Here is a 21,205-nt window from a genome sequence, read left to right on the forward strand (position 1 = left end):
TTATGTGTGCTCGCTATGGTATTCGAGACTGGAATTCCGGTCGTGATACGTAGCACGATAATTGGGCTGTCTGCGGTTTTTCACGCATACATCGCTTCCTTTGGTAAACTCGGATTAATTACGCGTGCTTACATTGCCGTTTGACGTCATTTTATTTGGAAGAACGAAATTACTGGCTGGTACCCTTTTATCGGCCCTTCTAATTACTTTGCTTATTGAGATCGTTTAACCCCTTACGTACGAGTGTCAGGGTACGTTTACTAGGTTGTTCGATAAGTTTTGTCGTTCGATAAATTTTTTCGTTCGATAAATTTGTTCGTTCCATAAATTTTTTCGTTCCATCAAATTTATTGAGCAGTACTGGATCATTCAGTAAGTTTCGTCGCTCGATAAAACAGTACAGTACAGTACTAGGTTGCTGGATAAGTTTTATCGAACGACAAAACTTATTGAATAACTTATTACCTTTATCGTTTTGGACACGCTGTGCGTAATATGTTTATTGGATTAAAACAAAATGTATTGTTTTACGAAAGTATCCTCTAATGACTGATATATACACCAGGTCTATTTTGGTTGGATATAGTATTAAAAAAAATTTCTTTACCATCTCTCCATCTCTGGAAAAATTATGCATATGTGTGTGTCTTTTGAAAGAATATTTTTTTAATAATCTCAGTATCTTGTAAGACATTCCACAGTGTCGAGACTTTCTGTGGACTGGATAGAATAAATTAGAGATAAGCGATCATTTTCACCCATTTGCTTTAAAATTGGTTCGTCCTGATTGATACCTGCGCTTCGCAATGTTCGTTCGAGGATTAATTTAGATGCTTCGTTGATCGATATTTAAATTTACCCACTGTAATCACCGCTGATTGGGTAATACTTGATTATCCTGATTGTATGTACAGATTATTGGCGAAGATGTTTCCTCAGACTATCCTTGAGGGTTTTTTAGTTTGTTGATAGTTTAGTTTGTTGTATATTATTTTACGTGAATTTTCATGTATCCAGTTTTTTTGAAGCACTAAATTTTCTTTAATCAAAGAGAACACAATAAAACAGTAGTTCTAATTCCGAACGATTAGAATTGAACATAGATGTTTAATTAGGCAAGATATTATCGAGTCTGTTGAAAAATTCTGTTTGTTATTGATGTTTTATGTCCTCAAAAATTAGGAATATTGAGAAGGTTCAGTAGATAACCAAATTATTGCTTTTCTTCGTCATTTCGAATTTTTCAAATTTGAAGGGAAGATATAAATGTAACAGACATGAATAACAACAACAATTGTAGCGAAATATTGTATTTCTAAACAAAAATAATTCGATACTTTCAAACGAGAAGATTAATACTTGAAAATATCAAAATTAATTTTATTCAGATTAAATAAATTGATCTATCGCGGAGAATGCAGTCTTTTCTTTTGGACAAAGTTAATTATGACGTTGGAAAAGATGACTCCATTTTGTTTCTTCTACTTCCGGCATAAGTTATTATAGTTCTAATTATTAAGTGGTTTCATATTTTAGCTTACAATCAGCAATAATTGATCTTGTATTGATCGGACAGGAAATCAATATTTTCTTTAAAATACTGTGCATAAATTTCTAATATTTAATTACAGTAACCGTAGAATCATTAAACGATAAACATTCTTTCCGGCAGTCTCAAATGACTTACATTGAAACACAAAATAACCGGTATTTTACCGATATTTTTCAGTTATGTTTAGGAAATGTTTATAGAAATAGAGATACGAAAATACAGAAATGATGTCAGACCGGTTTATAAAAATACCGATATATCATTATTTACCGGTTGCTATTACCGGTAATTCTCTCACGCATTATTTATTCTTTTATGAACCACTTCCGTTGTATAAATTATATGCCTAGATTTTTTGTACATTGTATTTATAAATGTTTCTATCTATAACGTTGTATTTGTATTTTGTATTGTGTATACATTATAAAGAGTTACACAATGATTGTACGAGATAGATGAAAATCAGAAAAATATCGATATTAATTTTAATTTTGCTATTAATTCCATTTTGGTACATTTGTAATTCTAAATTTCATTTTTATAAAGGTCGTGGTTCGATTTCACTGAAAATTTACCGATATTGAAATAATATAATTTTTAAAGAAATAGACTGGAATTTTGGATTAGAATGAAAATTAACAAACACGTTTATCGTGTAATGTAATCTATATACAATTTCGCAAAACAATCTTTTCGTTATTTTTCTTAATTTAAAATATGTGGAGAAAATAATTTCTCTCGATGGACGTACACGTGTTAATTTCTGACAGGTGAAACTCAACAAGACAACACTAATTAAAAAATTAAGAAAATTACACCACCTTGATCGGAAATATTATTCAAACATGGAAATATTAAACACTTTGGTGGTTCACTCTATGAAGGAACATTTTTTCCATAAAATATTCAAATTTCAAGTACATCGATCACGGAGAACTTTTGAAATATCGCGCGCATCATACCGAGAAACTTTGTTTCGAGAAAAACGGCTCGAAAGTTTCAACGGGCAATGTTTGAGCGTAGAGAGAGTTCGGCCCCAAGTCCTATAATATTGCCAACTTTTCGAGCATCGATACGATCCTTTCGAGATAATGCCCCGGAGTTTCGAATCTTTAAGAAAATACGAATAATACGAGAAATCGAATTCCCAATCGAGAGTTACGAAAAGATTGTCCCTACACGTTTCTGTTTCCCGATTTTCCTCGAATATTCACCGCGGCGTCGAGTTTCCTAAACCACACGAAGCTAACAAATCACCTGTGCGAGAGGCCGAAGACAAGCATGGCCACTTGCGAACATATGGGCCGTGCTCGTCGATTTTGGGTACATCTGTACGTGGGTCGTTAGCTACGTGTACACGAGCCAAGAACAAGATGCCATATATGCGTCCAGTCGGCGCACACGGTACGTGGGCCAAAGGAGAACGCGATACAACACCGCCTTAACCAGCTCGCGCGAGCATTTCAAGATTACGGGACTGGCAAGGACTCTTACGAGGCGATCGTGTACGCCGTAAACGCAGTTAGGTAATCGAAACGAATATTTCCCGCCTCGGTTCTCCCTGACGATTTTCCTCCTCTTACGTTCCACCCTGCCACTTTCTTTGGAAGATCGTTTCCACGAGATTCGAATAAAGACGTTATTTATCCTTCGTATACCATTGCTGTTTAGACAGATATTAGATTTTTATGCACGTACGGTAACTCCTCGATGAAAGTCGTAAACTCGGTGCCGGTGGAGGATTTTTAACGAGTAGGCGATACTATACCACGAATCGAACGGGAATATCGCATTAGGTGTACTTGCTGGCCAAAAACTTTTGGATTTGAGGATTTGAGGACGTACCCTTATTGGTGTGTTGACCACTACGAGATAATAATTTTGAAAATGATTTTTTAAATGTTTCGGAAACAAATTTGTCTCGAATGTACGCTAATTGTTAACACGATTGCTTCTGAAATGTATACCGGTACGTTTGTTGACACGATTGCGTCTGAAATGTATGCGTGCACGTCTGTTGACACGATTGCGTCTGAAATGTATGCGTGTACTTCTGTTAACACGATTGCGTCTGAAATGTATACGTGTATTTCTGATTGCACGATTACGTCTGAAATGTATGCGTGTATGTCTGTTAACACGATTGCCACTGTCTCAAGTGGTTGAATGAATTTCAATGAAACTTTATATTTAAATTTTACATTTTCAGACCTTCTTTCGTTCAGAGTTAAATCGATACATAGATGATTACGGTTACACCTTGTGGGTATTTTTCGACGTGTATTCTGTGTGCAAGTTTCTAAAATTCTTTTCGATAGATTTTAAAGAGAATAATAGATCTTTGATAAGGATAAAATCTAACGAAATCTTATTATACGTTTTTCATTATACAATTCAGTTACATTGTTTTTGCTTCTCTGTTAATTGTATTTTATATTACGTATTAAATTTCATATTCGTCATGAGAAATTTTTCCATCGATACAACACCTTATGACCTTTGGACGTCGTATCTGTTCTTTAGTTATAAATGGAAATTAATTTACAGTTACACGATATACCGAAAATCAGTATTAATAGAGATATCGTCGTGAAACCGTGCACCGTATGCACCTGGTTGCACTCTGGGCTGTCACGAAGCGGATGTTTAAGAAACTTCTTGTTCCCACATAATTAGAGGCTAAGTTCATGACACGTTGTGAACTAGTCGCGAGGAATGCGAGGTAAGTTCTTTTCATTAGGAGTATCAATTTAATCTTCTTGTAGAAGAAAGTCTCACGAGCCTCTCACTGGATTACAACATTCATGAATGTGTTCTTTCTTGAATGTTTTCTGATACAACAGCGGTATCGTAATGAAATCTCGTTCGTGGGTAATTCTCATACGGATGACTTTTCGTCGGCGGAACCTATTTTAGTTATATTATAGTTAGTTGTTTGTTTTGTTTCGTTTCGTTTTGCACCCGATCAACGTTCATTTGCTTATCTTTACATCGTGCGCTAAAAATAACCACCTTCCATCTTAATGCAAGCCTATAGACGTCCGATCATTGATCTTTAGGCGCAAGCCTTAACCCGTAAGTTGCCAGTTATGTACTCGCTGGCAGAAATATAGAGAGGTTATAAAAACAGTAGGGGGCGAATACAGTAGCTCACTTGAATATGATCGAGATTCCAGGGACCCATTCGTACATACTGTTTGAATTCTAAGTAGTATATTAACACGTTCACCGTGGTGCAAAGCATATGCACTATTAGAAAAATCTAGTCGAATAAACAGAATTTGCATAGAATGAACAATCCATATTTTTGTTATAATTTTATAAATCTACTACTATTTCATCGATATATATCCTTTTATCAATTTAATTGCAATTAAGTAACATTGAAAAGTATTGTGAAGTAAATATTTGTTCGAATTCACTAGCTCCTCGTTTAAAGTTCAGATTTTTACTTCATTAAAAGGTTCGAAATTATTCTAACCTAAAATTTTTATATTTATCATCGTATCTTGTGTATGGGTCTATTTTTGGAACAAAATATTTGAATGCAAGAAATAATTCAATTAAAGTATGGCACGGATCTATTGTTACTTTACAATATTGTGCTGATGTTTATTTTCCACTGTCCTTTGAAGAGCATGTAGATCACTCAACTGCAGTTTGTTATCTTTGAACTTTACTAATATTTGTAGTCTTATCAACTGTTACTTCAAGTTATATTTATTGTATTTGTTTCAGTATCCAATTGTACAGTATTACTATTAACCAAGGATGGGGAATGAAAATTATCTTGACCTCAAAACGAACCATCAGAGAATTCGATCAATACAGGATTGATGTAAGATGCCACGAAAAAGTGATCTCGATTTCGAAACTTATTCTTTAGCTACTAAATTTTTTTTTTTCGTTACACAAGTTCAAAGAAGAAGAAATTTCCAGATCTCAAATTCAGAGACAGGCAAAATTTGTATCCAGATAACAATTTCGAATAACGAACAAAAAATACAAAAATTTTTCGAATCAAAAGTAAAATTTGAATTATAGAATAATTTGTATGAAATATTCCACAATGAACAAAAAAATTTAATTGTCGAATCGAATAAACTGCGACGCGCTAGTTTTATTCGTAATATTTCAATTCAATAAAAATTGGTCCATATTTGCTCAAATTGCTCCACATAGCACACAATTTAACATTTCGAGTATCTAGGTCGTACGTTTATACAAACACTTTTTTACCTTACTCGAGTGTTAAATATTATTTGCTTTTGAAAAATAGATCCTCTTAATAAGTTTACATTGTGAAAGAATTTTAATGTACCTGCAACAACTCGAGACGAGAGGAGGCCTGTGGTGCTGCCATGTTTGATCAAACTGATCGTTCTGCGACCAATCGACGTCTGATGCTCCGTTTTTTCTGAAACAAATTGAGAATACGAATCATGAATACCACTTGCAGCGTACGAACGCACGAAATATGAACGAATGCATTTTTTTATATTTCGTACGTTCCACTTCATACGCGCAATTATTGTCAACTTCGTAGAGTTGAATCGATATTCAAAAATTGATAAATTGAAATATTTCAATAGCGACTCTCTCGAATGCAGTTCCTGCGCACGTACCGGTCTCTGAACGCTGATTATTACTTTGGATACAGTCTGGTGCATTCGAGTGCACGCAAATCCGGGGGCAGACGACTCACGCAATTGAGCATTCGTTCACTTTGTACCTTGCAATAAAAATACTGACAAACTTCTACGATTTAAAAAATAATAATCATAATAACAAGAAATCCTTTTTTTCTTTTTCGGATTGATATAATTATAACTATATATTCGGATTGTACATTGATTAATTCTTTTAGTTTTTACTTGCGCTTTTACGTTTCATTTTTGTAGCTGTCTAACATTTAATTGTATGAAATTTTCTACTTAGAATAATTGGTACAATGCATTGTGTAAATAACTTATATTTTAATTTTCCAAAGGATTTCTTAGTTTTCTTAAATTGAACCAGTTATGTATCGTTTATTTTATTAGTTATATAGATTTTAATTTTTTTACTTGGCTTGCCTGCTATTATATTTCTTTATCAGGAAATTTGTACATTTATTTATTTGTAATTTCCTTTGTGAAATTGTATGTGTTGAAATTGACTAGGATCAAGAAATAATTCTTATGTACTTTTTAAATACTTTCTTGTAGTATTATAAAATAATAATCAAAATAGTTAGTAAAATCAGTCAGTTCATAGTATAATCGTATAACAATAATAAAAAGCTTTATTTTTGTCTCTTATTATACGCAATCTGTTCCTTTTCTCCCGTTTGTATTGATCATTTCAATTATTAGTATCGATTCATCTTCATGAACAGAATAGGTATTAATAAAAGTTTTCCATTAACGAAGATCGCTCTATAAACTACTCATATTTGTGTATATTTAAACCATGTATAAATTAAACCAAAAACTAAAGATTCAAAAAATTTAATATAGTAATATTAAATAGTACTATATTAATATAGTATTTAATATAGTAATATTTGTATCGAATGTTCTCTTTGCACAAAATGTCGGAATTCAATATTACTAATCATCGTACTGGATGATAAAGATATTTGAGAAATAAAATCCTCCATATTATGCAGCATATTAAACACCAGGTGAAAAATATTGCTCGACGAATAAACGATAGAAATATTTTCAATTAAAATAATAAAAATCTCTCGAGCTCTGAGGCTGTTTTAAAAGATCGCGAGACATTTGAAATAAATCTCACGTAGTCGAGCTCTTCCGATGTCAACGATGCTAACTGGACTCTCCAAATACCTGGAGTCTAAGCAACGCTACCTGCAACATTTACCGGATATTCCAACTATCTCCGGGGTCAAGTACTCGAATGACCGTGGACGAAGGAAGCACGAAAACGATCGGACGTGGAAACGTAATTGCGGTAAAGTTGAATGCGCCCACTCGTTGCCGATCCACCCACCACTGAAAACATTCGATCTTTGCCCGGAAGGAACGTTCCAAAGAGAAACAACCGCCCGATTCGTGTGATCTTTCCACCTACAAGGGCTGCAATTATAATATTCGGCAACTGATACACGCTGAGATATTATACACTGTTACACGGTTCATTATACAACGTACACTTTGCAATTTTCGGAAGAAATTAACTTGAAGTACAAAAGAAAAATAATATCTCAAAGGGGAAATTATTTGGACTGTATCGTGATTTCGATTGGAAAAATAAATTAGAAAATATACCATCAGTTCGTGGATTGAGCTATCAATTTTAAAAATTTCTGTGCATTTTTTTGAAATATTGTGAAATTCAAACAGGTTTCTTAACGACGTGTTTACTAGTATAGAAAAGAATAGAATTTTTAATCGAAACTTTAATTATTACTTTCCATGAGTGCCTCATCAGTTACGCGTGTGTGACTCTGCTCGAGGATTCTTGAAATTTTTTAACAGATTTCCATTTCCGTTACTCGGGAACAAAATTTTCAAATATTTTGGGATTTCCGATTCTCGATAAATATTTTTGGCGATTTCGAGAAGTTTTCGAAATATTACGTATCGTACGTATCATCACGTTTATGGCAAATAAAAAATCAATTTAGGATGACATTCAATGATCGACGAAGGACAAATGTTTGCGAGGGAACGGGAAAAGTAAATTTGAATTTATAAATGTTGGAAAATTAATTACTTTGCGCACGATTGATAACAATCCAAACGAAATTGTTCTGTGTAAAAATATGGAACTCGTTGAATCTACAAATCGATAAGTAATTTGTGTTTTTTGAAAAACAGTTATAAAGAAACGGTTAAATTTTATATGGTAAAAACTAATAGTAAAGATTATCAAAACAATTTATATACATTGTACACCCATACAGTGAATAATAAAAATAAAGAAGAAATAAGTTAGAAAATCTTAGAAATCCTGTATAAAATTGAACATATACTATAGATATTTCTGTACCATAAAAGAGATATATATTTAAATATTACATCTTTGGACTTTTATTCATGATAGAACAATTCTGATTAGAAAATAGTTTTGCACGAAAATTAAGTAAATTATTTCAAGTTTATATTCTATTTAATTCTTCTTCTTCTTCTGGGTTTATTTTTTATTGCATTGACATGAAGGTCATTAGCAACATTTTACAGTGCTGATACTATGTATATATATTATCTTTAGACTTTGTGTCACAGATTGGAGTCTTCGATGAATTTCAAGGTGTCAAAGGAAATGAATTTAATTAATTATTTCACATAAAACAGTAGATAAACTTGACAATCGAAATTACAATGATCACAAGCCTTAATTAATGTTATACACAGTCAATTTCTCATGTAAAATTATCGTTGTAAATATGTAATTCAACGGATTCTGCAAAAGTGAAAGTTAATCTGTAATTTTCCTTGAAAAGAGTGAACCTAAACATGGAAAGTTTGCAACAATAATTGTTCTTCGTTTCAACTCACAGACCTTACGAAGACTCATCGAAACATCTGACCCAATGACTCCAATTCTTTTCAGAGTCGATCTTTCTGTCTCCTTGTAATACATTTAATTCACAATCTGATTAAAAACATTACCGTTGCACCTATCGATGCAAATGCACCACCCCAGTTCTCCTTCAAAAAATGAAATCTCAACATAGAAAATGTTCAAAACGAGGAACCACGCAGTGGTCAGTTTTCGAAAGTGAATTAGACTTTCAAACGCAATTAGAAGCACCTCCGGTTTAAATGACGTATCGTGTAGAAAATCCGGTGAAAGTATCTATTTTCAATTTTAAATATCCGTATTCTACCGATCTGTCGTTGCGGTGTGCACTCACTCACGGTTTATTCCATAATATAGAACAATTCCCTTCGTGTACCCTCGAAACGAATTATTGAATAATTTAAATCCGTATCGTCACCGTGAACGTCCTTGAGGATGGTCCCTGCAGGAAATGATTAAACTCGGCATCGTTTGTCGTCGCAACAGCAGTTTTTTAGGCCAGTGGCTATCGTGAGTCACGTTTCCATGACGCAATCTTGACAGTCGTCTATGGTTAAGAACCACGCGACGCGAGCTCACCGCAACTCGTTTTCAATATTCTTCGAACGTTGGAAAACTCGTCCGTGTCATCAGCAATGGGATTAAAGATCCTCGAGTCGTTTACGGAGAAAGTACCGAGCTCACTCGAGCGATCGATGCTAAATATAATGCGCATTTCCTCCTCCGTTCTTTATTTATTCGCGTGGAAAGCCGATTTCGAGTGTATTACAGTAGGGGGGCTACGGTTATGACGATTTATCGCACGATGAGTCGACACAGCTAGGTGTGTTGCAACCACTTGCACGTTGTTTTCTCCCCTACGGACGAGTAACGACCTGTTGTTCGACAAATCTTAAAAAGTGGTACACTTGACCGTAAAAAGAAACACTTTCGCTTCCACGCTGGTGTTTCTAGGCTGAAATCATACTGAGAATCTTTCAAACCGCTGCACGACCACGTACCAGCCCAACTTGTCGTCCATCGAACTCGAGGTACGTTTGATTTTATTGCGGTGCTATACTCTCGTTTAGTGTGACGATAAGACGAGTAACGATCACCCAGATGTTTTACAATTACTCTGACAACGACAATTGTAGAAATTATTGGGCAGAAAATTGTCAACTTGTGTTTCTAATTTATCGTGGCTTGTCGAAGTTTCTTCGAGCTCACGTTGCTGGAGATCATTGGAATCATTGTTTTATTGGCTACAGTGTAATATCGTTTAAAAAATTGAAGGTTGTGTCGATGTTTTGGAAAATATAATACAATACACGGTAGAAGTGGTGCGAATAAATTCGACGAGTTTGAATAAATACAAAATATGAATAACGTGTTATTTTAGTTGGCAAGAATTGACTCATTCTGTATATAAGCGTGAAATAAATTGTCAAAGGGGAACAAACAAGAAATGTTTACTTTATATAATGAAAACAAGGAAACTTAGAGTAATTATGAAACAATTATTTGTTGCTCATTTTTGTTCAAATGTCTAGTTGGAGTGTAAATTTCGCGTTATAAAGGATATAGTTAAATTAAATATAGATTCTTGCTATCTGTATTTCTCGTTAAAAGGATTGGTGTGTTTCTCGGTACTCGAAATTGATTTTTTCAATAAAACTCTTTTGTGACATTCCTTGTTTTAACCTCCACTCTTCGTATATAATTTATGTTTCAGTACCGAGACACGCGATCTGTTGACTAACGTACTTCACCACGACACGCCGTTGCTCTTCGTATAAATTAATATAGGTTGGAGATCGTTGAAATATGTAAATTCGTGTTAGATGGGTGAATGATGATGTCGAGTAGAATGTTGTTGTAAACATAATTGTATCGTAGCCAAGTGTCTATTAACATCAACAACAAATGTAACAAGTACAATTGCAATACAATAGACAATTCTTGCTTGAAGAATACATGAATGTTTCAAATGCTTAATGATCAGTAATAATTAAATCACTATTGGTTATCCATTGAGAATATTCGTAAGTAAATCTTGAACAATTAATGTGATTGGATGTTCATCGTTGAACGACGAATAGTTTCTTAACAATCGCCTTTGATATTAAGAATGGCCTCTTTGCATTATGCTACGAAAAATATCGTTATTAATTTTCAATTGTTCATTTTTGATAATTGGAGCACTAGTCTTAAATTCATTAAATGAATTTTGTATTCTATTCTTCTATCGTTACCTATTGTTATTGATAAACCGAGAAAAACTTAAAATTGAAATCGAAATATTTATACGTTATTATTCTACGTCATTTATAAGTCTTTGATTTTTTATAATGACTATTAGAAATACTATAATTAAAAAAATGTCGAAATTCTATTCTATTTGGACACAAATTGCTATCTTGAAAATATAATAGGTGTTAATAGCCATTTGTGGTGCTCTTGATATTCTGTTAGAATTTTTCGATAAATCTAATCGATGATTTTCTCTTTTAAGTAATGTATTTTTCTCCCCAATTTCTATATGAAAATTATTTCACTAATGAATTATAAATTTATAATTTATTTCTTCTTCTTCTTGATTCATTTCTATCGAAGACAGATGCACGTGCTTTTCATGTGCAGAATAAACAAATTGACAGTCGTATCAGTTATCATACATGTAGTCAATCATTTCCAATTGAAGTGTAAATATTATCGTCGTTAAGTCTTATACATTTTTCATTCCATCTTACACTCAAGCGAAACTAAATGCTTTGAATATGAGTCGGAGCTGACATCGCACGAAAAGTGTCGTCCCACAGTTCTGTAACTTGATTAGTTGAAGGATTAAAATTCTATCGTATCATTTCAATTTAATACGCGCTGAAACGAAGAGCTAAAATTCGAACTTTTAGCCAATCTAATAAAATATCAACGAAAAAATTTAGAATTGAATCTAAATTTTTCATTAACATCGTTTGGTACGCACAATATTAACTATGAAAATGTACACTTTATTGTTTCGTTACCTATTGTATACAATGTGACGCATAAAATTTTTTATTTACTTAGTTTCTCCATAATAGTTTTTTTTTTAGAATTTTATTCAAATGTATCATTATTATATTGCATCGTATCGATAAAAGTTTCGATTTTTATTTCCAGCCCTCTTCAAAAGTAAACTGCGAAATCGTTGTACGATGTAATTGAAATAAAACGATAAAAAGTATTCTCTTCTGGAATGTACATGTAAATAAAAAATTTGTAAAGCGACAATTTAAAGAAATTTAACATAGAGGGAGTCCATCGCCTATAAATCTAGTCGTCTAAACCAGAACGTCCGCTGACCCAGGTATTCGACGGTGTTCGCGTCTTCTTATTGCCAGGATTATTTATAGTTTTACTAAAATTTACTTCGCTAGGATTACCATACGCTACTCCCATGAGTTTGGCCACCTCAGGTACACGACTTCATTTCTATAATTAAACGTGGAACACGCGGCCATTTCCGATGGAATTCGATGCTTCTTCAAGCCCGATTCTCAGGTGTGTTCAGGAAATTAATTCGTACCAGCGATCCATAGTTTTATCGATGTATCAGTTTACAATATTTTCGATATCTCGAGCACTACGTATACCATCCCATCTATTTCCCTTATTTTTCTTATCTCCACGTCTCATTGTTCTTCTCCGAGAATAAATAATAAGATGTACATTTTACAGTATAATGCGATCTTTTGATTAAGTAACATCATAGTCAAGTGCAAGATACGCCTAATTTATTCGGTACAAATTGTTCTCAACGTTTCGACCATATCTTCAGGGAAAAATAATATTTAAGATAATTTCACGATATACGTACAATTACTGTTCGGTAATTTTAATATAATTTTGCAATGTATATACAATCGATGTTTGGTAATTTTAAGATAATTTTATGTACAATTGATGTTCGATAATTTTAAGATAATTTTATAATGTAATCACCAATTTATAATTCGTCACTTGACAAGATTATACAGAGTGATTAATATTATTTACGAATAATTCGTACTGTTTCGACAATAAAGAATGTTATACCTCGTAGGTGACTCGTTATTGGCCAAGATTTCGAGAGACACGAGAAACGAATTACCAATCGTTTGCCATTTCGAACAACGACTCTGTACATAAAAGCACGTACGCGTAAACAGTGTAAATGCAACGCTGGTGCATTGTGTGTGCAATCAACGATGCATTCGCACATGGCACGCACGTGTTTGGCCAAAGGGACCAGAAAAAGATGCTGGCGTCGCATAACATCGTTAATCTTATTTTCCCACCGTTAATTAATGCATCAGCACGGTTGGTTCCTGATTCTCGTCTAATTACTCTAATTAATACCATTAAAGGGTACTCAATAATCACGAAATACCGCCGGATCTATTGTTCCATTTGAACCAGAAAGTTTGCCATAAAAAAGACGAATTCACGACAGAGAAAGTGAGATAAGAATTTGCATGGAAATACGAACCGAGTACACTGTAACGGAATAGAAAGCAGACGAGTTGAATCGGAAAGTTAACCTTTTACCAACGGAGCTTTTTTGCTATTAGTATGATTATTTTACCAGGGGAGACACTTCGAGAGCTGTTGTTTATGGAAATAAAATTAATAGCAATATTTCTTTACGTTTTGCTCAACGATGTTTATATTCAGATTGAAAATTCTGCACAAGCTATTTAGTAGTTTACGATCGTTCTCTAGAATAAGTTCAGATGATTAGCAATGCTCCAGCTGTTTCTAAAATTATTTTTAGAGCTAAACGAAGTTTTTGAATGTTTCTTTTGAATTCTGTCAGAATCTTCGGAGAAGAAGCAGACATTGTCGGTCTAAGCTTATCGATGACTCGGTGAAGTTTGTTTCATCTATCTATATTTAGATCTAAACATCAACACATGACACTGATGATACCTATGATAAATTATGATAACAACTTCCGTTTCGTTAACATTAGAGCTATCGATAACGAAACAACTCAACAAATAGGATCATTCGATATCAAATACATTTCTCATGGCTTCTTCCAATATGTAATTTACTCCAGGATAAAAATTTAAATTATAATTCTTCCAGTACCCTAAACGCTCCGAATCACGATTAAAATATTGCATCGTAATATTTTTTCTATCTTCGTTCGACAGGAAATATTATATTTCATTCTACGACTCAGATTCTAATTCGTATTCAACGAATGAGAACAAAATTTTATCTTTTATTCGTCGGTCGAAACTTCTATCTAGATGAAAATTATATCTATCTTCGCCAATGACGATAAAATATTAAACCTTGATATACCCGAAGTTGTAATGTACACTCAACGAGGAAAAAATAAAAAAAAGAAATTTTATCACTGACACAATATTCCCAGACCTGTAAACATCACTGTTGTTTCCAAGAACAAGGTTCTTTGATTAATTCTGGGATACGTTGACCATAAGAGTAATTCTTCTGGGTAATTCTTCGTCCAGTTAAAACTCTCTGAAAATGTTTACGAATCTCTGAGACACCAGGGAACAGCACGACGATGATTTAACGGTTGGTTCGTACGCGCGTAACGGTGCAATTAGGTAGCTACATCTCGAGATCGCTCTTGGTCGTTTGGAGCCGGTCCTCGGCCTTCCTATCTTTCATCTTGACTCGCATAAACCAGACGTGTGGCAGACGCGATTCTCTTCGGTCGTCCACGTCCCTCATTGTGTGGATTTCGCGTTTCTTTTCAACACAGCGTTTCCTACAATACGTTCCAGTGTCTCTTTTGCTCGCCTACACCAACCTAGTATAATAAGTTGTTCGATAAGTTTTGTCGTTCGATAAGAAACGGAGCTATTAGGTTCGTCGTTTTATTTTTTTAAAGATGGTACCGGTGGTTGATGAACGTGTGCGAAGTTTCGTGTAGATCTGTCGACTCGTTCGTATATTTACGATTGTTCAAAGTTGAAGTGTCATAGAGTTTCTTCACGATGGAAAAAACGACAAAACTTATTGAACGAGATAGTAGTCTTTAATGTACGTGCACGCGTTAAGTTTGTAGATATTCTTATTCGACTCTTGAGAACCTAGAATACTTTTTTTTTCATCTAGTATGTCGTATGATTCTTGGGAAAATAAAATAGAAACGAATGAAAGGAAAAATTAACGAAATTAACGCGAGTAGGGAATTATATATAACTATTTACTTTTTAATTTGGAAAGGGTTTGTATTAAATGTTAAATATATAATTCACAGTGGTCGATAATGGTTTGTAAGTAGATGTAATATTAAATAAATCATTTAAAAGAAAGTAAATTTCTCAGAAATAAAATAATATGAACATAGGATCCTGATAAAAATAAATGCAGATATGTATATAAAAGGGTTAATACTCGCACAGCTGATGGTGGGTCTTTGTAGACCCAGAAATTTGTTTTTTAACTATCAATCGCTCAGTAATTTAGGTGATAAGATTATTAATCAATTAATAAAAACAAAATTAGCAATGTACCGTGTGCTATATGAAGATTGGTTAAAAATATTGAGTAATATTCAATTTGATAGTATTTAAATAATTGTTTGTGTTCTTTTCTACCATTTATTTAAATCGACAAGAATATTTACATCGTTGTGTTTATTTATATATTATCGTTCAAGAAAGTAATCAATATTTCATTTGTATAAAATTCCCTCAATTTAATTTGACGTTGTTAAAATGTGTCTACTAATATTCGAGTGAAAATCTTCTTTTGAAAAATTTGTGCATTTATTACGAAATATTTTCAATTCTTCGATTCAAAGTAAGATAAAATATGATCGTTTTTTAACACATTTATCGTACTTGAAATTAGCGACGCTGTATCAATGAGTTTTCAGTAGGCACGCAAAAGAAGTTTGAAAAATTTAAATATACGTACCTTTTGTGAATGCACTTACTCTGAAAATGAATTTGAATTAAACTGAAAACTTCAGAGTTACCAGCAGCTTTCTAGTTTATATTTCATCAAAATGTTCCGGTACTCAACGTGTTAAGATACACAAGTTGTTTCGTAACGTGTAGTACCCACTTCAGTCGCGGACAGGGGGCATAAAAAGAATGAAAACAGTTCATATAAACACGAACCCCATTTGACCTTGTTTCCAAGTTATAAACATTTTTTTGCTCCGGTAACGTAGAGCTGCTTACTTTTATAGAAAGTGCTCGAAATGGAATTCGATTCATAGAATAGAATAGTCAGCAAGGTCGAGAGATATCGATCATCGTACATAAACAGTTTAGTAGAATCGGTTACACTAGCTTAGAATTACTGGAGCACAAAAAAGTTTATAACTCGAAAACAAGAACAAACAAGATACGCGCTTTTACGAACATTTTCACTGTTTCACGTTCCTTGATATCACCAAAGTAGGTACCGTATGTTAACAAACACCTCGTACATAATTAAACTATTCAAGATTATCAAACCAAATAACCTATGCGCAAATATAACTATTACTAGTCTAGAAATCACCCTGCGAGTGTTAATTTAAAATCAATATTTAAAAAATCTACCATGACAACAACCAAATTATTCATTACATTTTAAACGAATATTCTTTCTATTTTGCTTCAAATAATTTCTGTATAAACTGTCATCGCAAAAAATGTTACTCGAAATAAACCCTCACAGTGATGGACATTCCACCACTACTTTTTAGTATTTTCCATGAAGAATTATTTTCAACCAACAGAATGTTATCGTGTCAGTCACGGAACAGTGCACGGTTCATGTCCCGGTCTGTAACCTTTTAAATATGAAATTTTTGCTGTACAAAAATGTCTATATATTTTCCAAAAATGTACCAATACTTAAGTAAAATTAAAACACTTTGTAGTTTAACTACACACCGATTAAAATACTTCGTAGTCTCTTAAAAAAAGAATGACTACCGTTACTTAATTTTTGCCCGAAAAAACGCATACCTCCCTAATTTAACAGGGACGAGACGCGAGGCGACTGGTTGCTCTGTCGACTTCGGCAATTAAACGCGTCTGCGGACGGTCACGTTATGATGTACCAGATCGCGTATGTACCGCTGCCAGGTATTCTTGAGAGGCACACGCGTGCGAACGATGCACTCGAGTACGTCCTCGTGGGCGCATATCGGCGCGAGTGTATTTACGATGTGCGTTCGAGAGGATCGCTTTGGCGAACTCGAGCGCAGAAACGACGCCACCGGCGCATTACGCGGTGACTCAGATTCGTTTCGATGCTTCGGAGCAATAATAATTAACCCTGCCGGTCTCCGCGAGCCTCTACGACCCATTTAAATGTCCATTTAAAATTAACCCGTTCAAATTTTCATTTTCATAGGTGTTGTGTTACTTAACCCCGTTGCAATTCCTCGGGTCATTTCTGACCTATCCAGGCCTTGTAATATATTGTTTCGCTATAATTAAAGATATTGCAATAGAGACGAGTGAATGGTACAGGAAGTTTCTTACGCCCTCTTTGTTTTATTACGAAGTTAAAAATACGAGTTACATACGTTCGTGGTACTTTTCAGTTATAAATTTTAAGTGTAGTTAGATAAATAAGTGGAATGCTTAATGAGTTAAATAACGAGGAATGAAATAGAAGGAATGTATAATTTGGAATAGAAATTTTTAAATATATTTTCGTAACTATCTGTAGGTATTTAAAAATTGAAATTCAGTAATCAAAATTATTATATTGCAAATTAAAATATTAATTTATATGAATTAAATACTGAAAAAAAAAACGTGGCAGGAATGTAGATTAATATTTCTATCTCGTATTTTGTAACTTTATGTTTTTGGTGTTAGTCTTTATAAATTTTGGATTGTTTAAAATAACTTTTGACTGTTTCGAGGAAAGACTCCTAAGGTAAATGGGATTTCATCAAATTATAAAATATCGTCACGAGTCTCAAAATTTCATAGTTCATCTTTGCTTGTTCGATTTTCTCGTAAAATTACTTAAAAAATTTCAGGCTTACATTTATAATGACTATTCAACACTGAAGAGAACTATGATAAAATCTGCTTGCTTACGTTGCTGGTCATCGATATATATTATATTTTCGAAACATGGTAGTCCATCAATTCTATGGTCAAAATCGTGCAAAGACCAAAATCCATCTTACTTAGTGACTTAGGATTAAGGTTGTGCTATCTCTGCTAAATACCTTAGCATATATACGTGTACAATCTGTAGCTTCGAGGATTAATCCGGCTACGACGAGCGTTCAGGTCACGTCAGGATGCGTCGTTTCGCGATTGTTGGCTTTAGAAATTTTCTAGATTCAGAAACTACCGTTGAAATACAGTATGTTGTCATCAAACCATCGTTCCAACAACAGTAAGATCCTGCTCTAGGCTATCCCGTTCAACGGTGTTTCGTTACAGTGCGCTTTTGCTAACGCTCGGTGAGGTGAATACTTGGAATGGGACAACTGGGGACAACATACGAGAAGGATGGCCTTAGTCCTTGGTTACCAGACGAATAAAACAGATTTTGAACGAATTTAGAGCCAAAGAGGAAGAATCAACATGGCGAGGAATAATACTTTTGAAAAATGACTGCGACTAGAGCGAAATTATCTATAGAGGAAATTCATAATTAGCTGTTCATAATCAAAGAAAGATCAACCCTTGTTTTAACTATATGGGTATATGATTTAAGGTTTGTTTATATTACTGTGCTTAAAATCTGGACGTTTTTATAATGTTCTTACCCTGATTCGATATTATTTTAATCTTCTAATTTCAAAACTTTACAATTGTCACAATTGTACTCGTTTATAGTTGGACTATTGTGGAGGTGGACTATTGTACTGTGTGAGTATTGTCTAGTTTGACTATAGTAGTCAATTGTACTCTTATACAGTTTGGTTATTAGACAATTGTACTTATACACAGTAGTACTCTTATACAGTTTAGTTATTAGACAATTGTACTTGTAAACAGTAGTGCAATTTTATAATTGGGTTATTGTACAGTAAGAGTACAGTATAGTTGTACTCTTGTCCAGTTATACGTCTTGTACAGTTGTACTCTCTCTAGTTGCATTTCTGATTCTAATTGGCTCCAACTCTAACTCTTTACTGATTCTCCAACAGACTTTAACCATCACCTGGCTAACTGGTCCGTTCTTCAATCTGCACCCTTACTGTATCACATGCGTTAGATATTCGTGCCACGTATCTCCTTACGTGTAAACTTGCAGTTTACGTAAGTAGTTTACTTCTAGAAACGTGTGTTCCTAGAATCCATTCAAACACATATTTCGTACGAAACCGAACCTTATTTTAAGTCCGGAATATTTGATCTTTCCCACTGTCTCGGAAACTTGTTACTTATACCTATATGTAGTTACCTTGTCACACGTGTTACTCATGCATGCAATATGTTTATCGACTAGCTTCGTTATGGTAATTTGATAAAATCTGGAGACAAACTCGCTTCGAATATTGCTGTTAAAATCAGCTACTTTCAAGAGTTCTAACTTTACAGAAAAGGACTCTTAATAATTGCACAAAGTGTAGTGTTATCTTTGTTTTTTTTTTTTTAAATACGAGAAGCATTAGGTTGCGACAAATGAAATGTTTCCTTAGAAATAAAGCTACGATCTCGAGATTGATAAGAGGTGCAATTTTTTTTCTTTTGCATTAGAATAAAGATCAATTTGTGTTCTTGCATTGACTCAAATACAAGCATTGTTCTTTAAACAAGGACTATATGTCTCACGTTTGATACTGTATACGATTAAATGGCTTCCAGTATGAAATTCCATTAATTGCAATACATTTATATTCAATTAAGCAGTAAATTGTATTTAAAATTAAAAAAGAAATAAATTCTTCTCCGTACAGTAATTCAAATGTTTACAAACACTACAATGCATTCACGAATAGACAAACATGCGTTAAAAGTAGTTTGGAATTAATTTTCGCAAATACATTTTCATATTCAAATGAAATATTGAAAATCTTGCAAAAATTTACTTTATACACGATAGATTACGAATTGTCTTACGATTACGATTACGAATAATCGTCATCATTGATATCCCAAATTATACCACTACTCGTACAATTGACAATTTTTCAGCCGATACCTGTAAAAATTTGTATCAGATAAACGAATACAATTCGTTCGAGGTGCGAGCAGAGAAATTCCAGCTTCAATTCGCGAATAAATGTTTAATCGTAAAACATTGAAAATAATCCTCGAACAGTTTCCCCGTTACGGAATATTATTTATTTATTCCCCTATTGAAAGAATTACAATCGTGTTCGATACCCTTGTCGAAATAAAATTCCAACTCATCGTCGTAGTTTCGATGTAAACAATACAACGCGTTGCACAGTATCTACTCGCGGAGCGGAAGCTTTGTGCTTCGAAATTGCAAACGTATTCGTAAACTCGTAAACGTGTAATCCTCTCTGAAGAACTTTCTTCTTACGTAAAAAAAAAACACCGACCGTTCTTCGTTGGTGGACAACGTCGTGAACAGACACCGGTATTTACAAAGCCAGCAGTTGTACAATGCACTCGCAAGTTATCGATTGAAACCGAACCGGCTACTATTAATCGTTCGAAGAACTTAAAACGACACTTACCTGGTTAAGAAGAGGCGTCTCGACGAGAGGTAATTCGCAGGTGATCCCTTGTGGCTCGTCCTTACGTGGAGAGAACCGATGTAGCACTGACAGTTCCGCCATCCCTCTCTCCTCGCTCGCACCAAATCCCACTCTGCTTAGCCCTACAACTCCCTCTCTCCGTCCTTCTCCCACCAATGCGCTGTGAACGGCGAGACGAGGATCGAGCGACCGGCTAGGGCAGCCTGTCAAAGCGAATCAAAACAGAAAGACACCAGCAGCGTCGGGGTGTAAAGTTTACGTCACGTCTCGCCAAACACTGCGAACGCGTTTCTTTGCGGTCGCGTCACACAGATAGAGATGAACTTCAGAGATTCTAACGGCAGTCTTATTTATTTTAGACACGATATCGCGAGAAATATACGGGGTCACACTATCGGTCGTATACGCCGAAGAATTGGAGAAAAATCGTAGTTCCGATTCAGCGGTGAGAATTTTTCGAGAATTATTGAGTTATGTTTACTATC

General features: G+C 34.1%; 1 protein-coding gene across 3 annotated transcripts in view; it reads right to left on the minus strand.

Moving 5' to 3' along the window:
- LOC143145664 (uncharacterized) overlaps positions 1-20,824 on the minus strand; it is a 77,493-nt gene extending 56,669 nt beyond the window's left edge. The window contains exons 1-3 of one of the 3 annotated variants that reach the window (XM_076309248.1): positions 20,700-20,775; positions 7,418-7,632; positions 5,874-5,969 (exon numbers count right to left, since the gene is read on the minus strand). In XM_076309248.1, the coding sequence (XP_076165363.1) occupies positions 5,874-5,915 (42 nt within the window). In that variant the 5' untranslated portion in view covers positions 5,916-5,969; positions 7,418-7,632; positions 20,700-20,775. Of the gene's footprint in view, positions 1-5,873; positions 5,970-7,404; positions 7,633-20,699 lie in introns of all 3 variants that reach the window. The other 2 variants (XM_076309250.1, XM_076309247.1) reach the window with 2 other exon arrangements.
- Between the last annotated feature and the right edge of the window lie 381 nt (positions 20,825-21,205).

This window comes from Ptiloglossa arizonensis, chromosome 4 (assembly GCF_051014685.1).
Source record: "Ptiloglossa arizonensis isolate GNS036 chromosome 4, iyPtiAriz1_principal, whole genome shotgun sequence".
NCBI classification, from domain to species: Eukaryota; Metazoa; Arthropoda; class Insecta; order Hymenoptera; family Colletidae; genus Ptiloglossa; species Ptiloglossa arizonensis.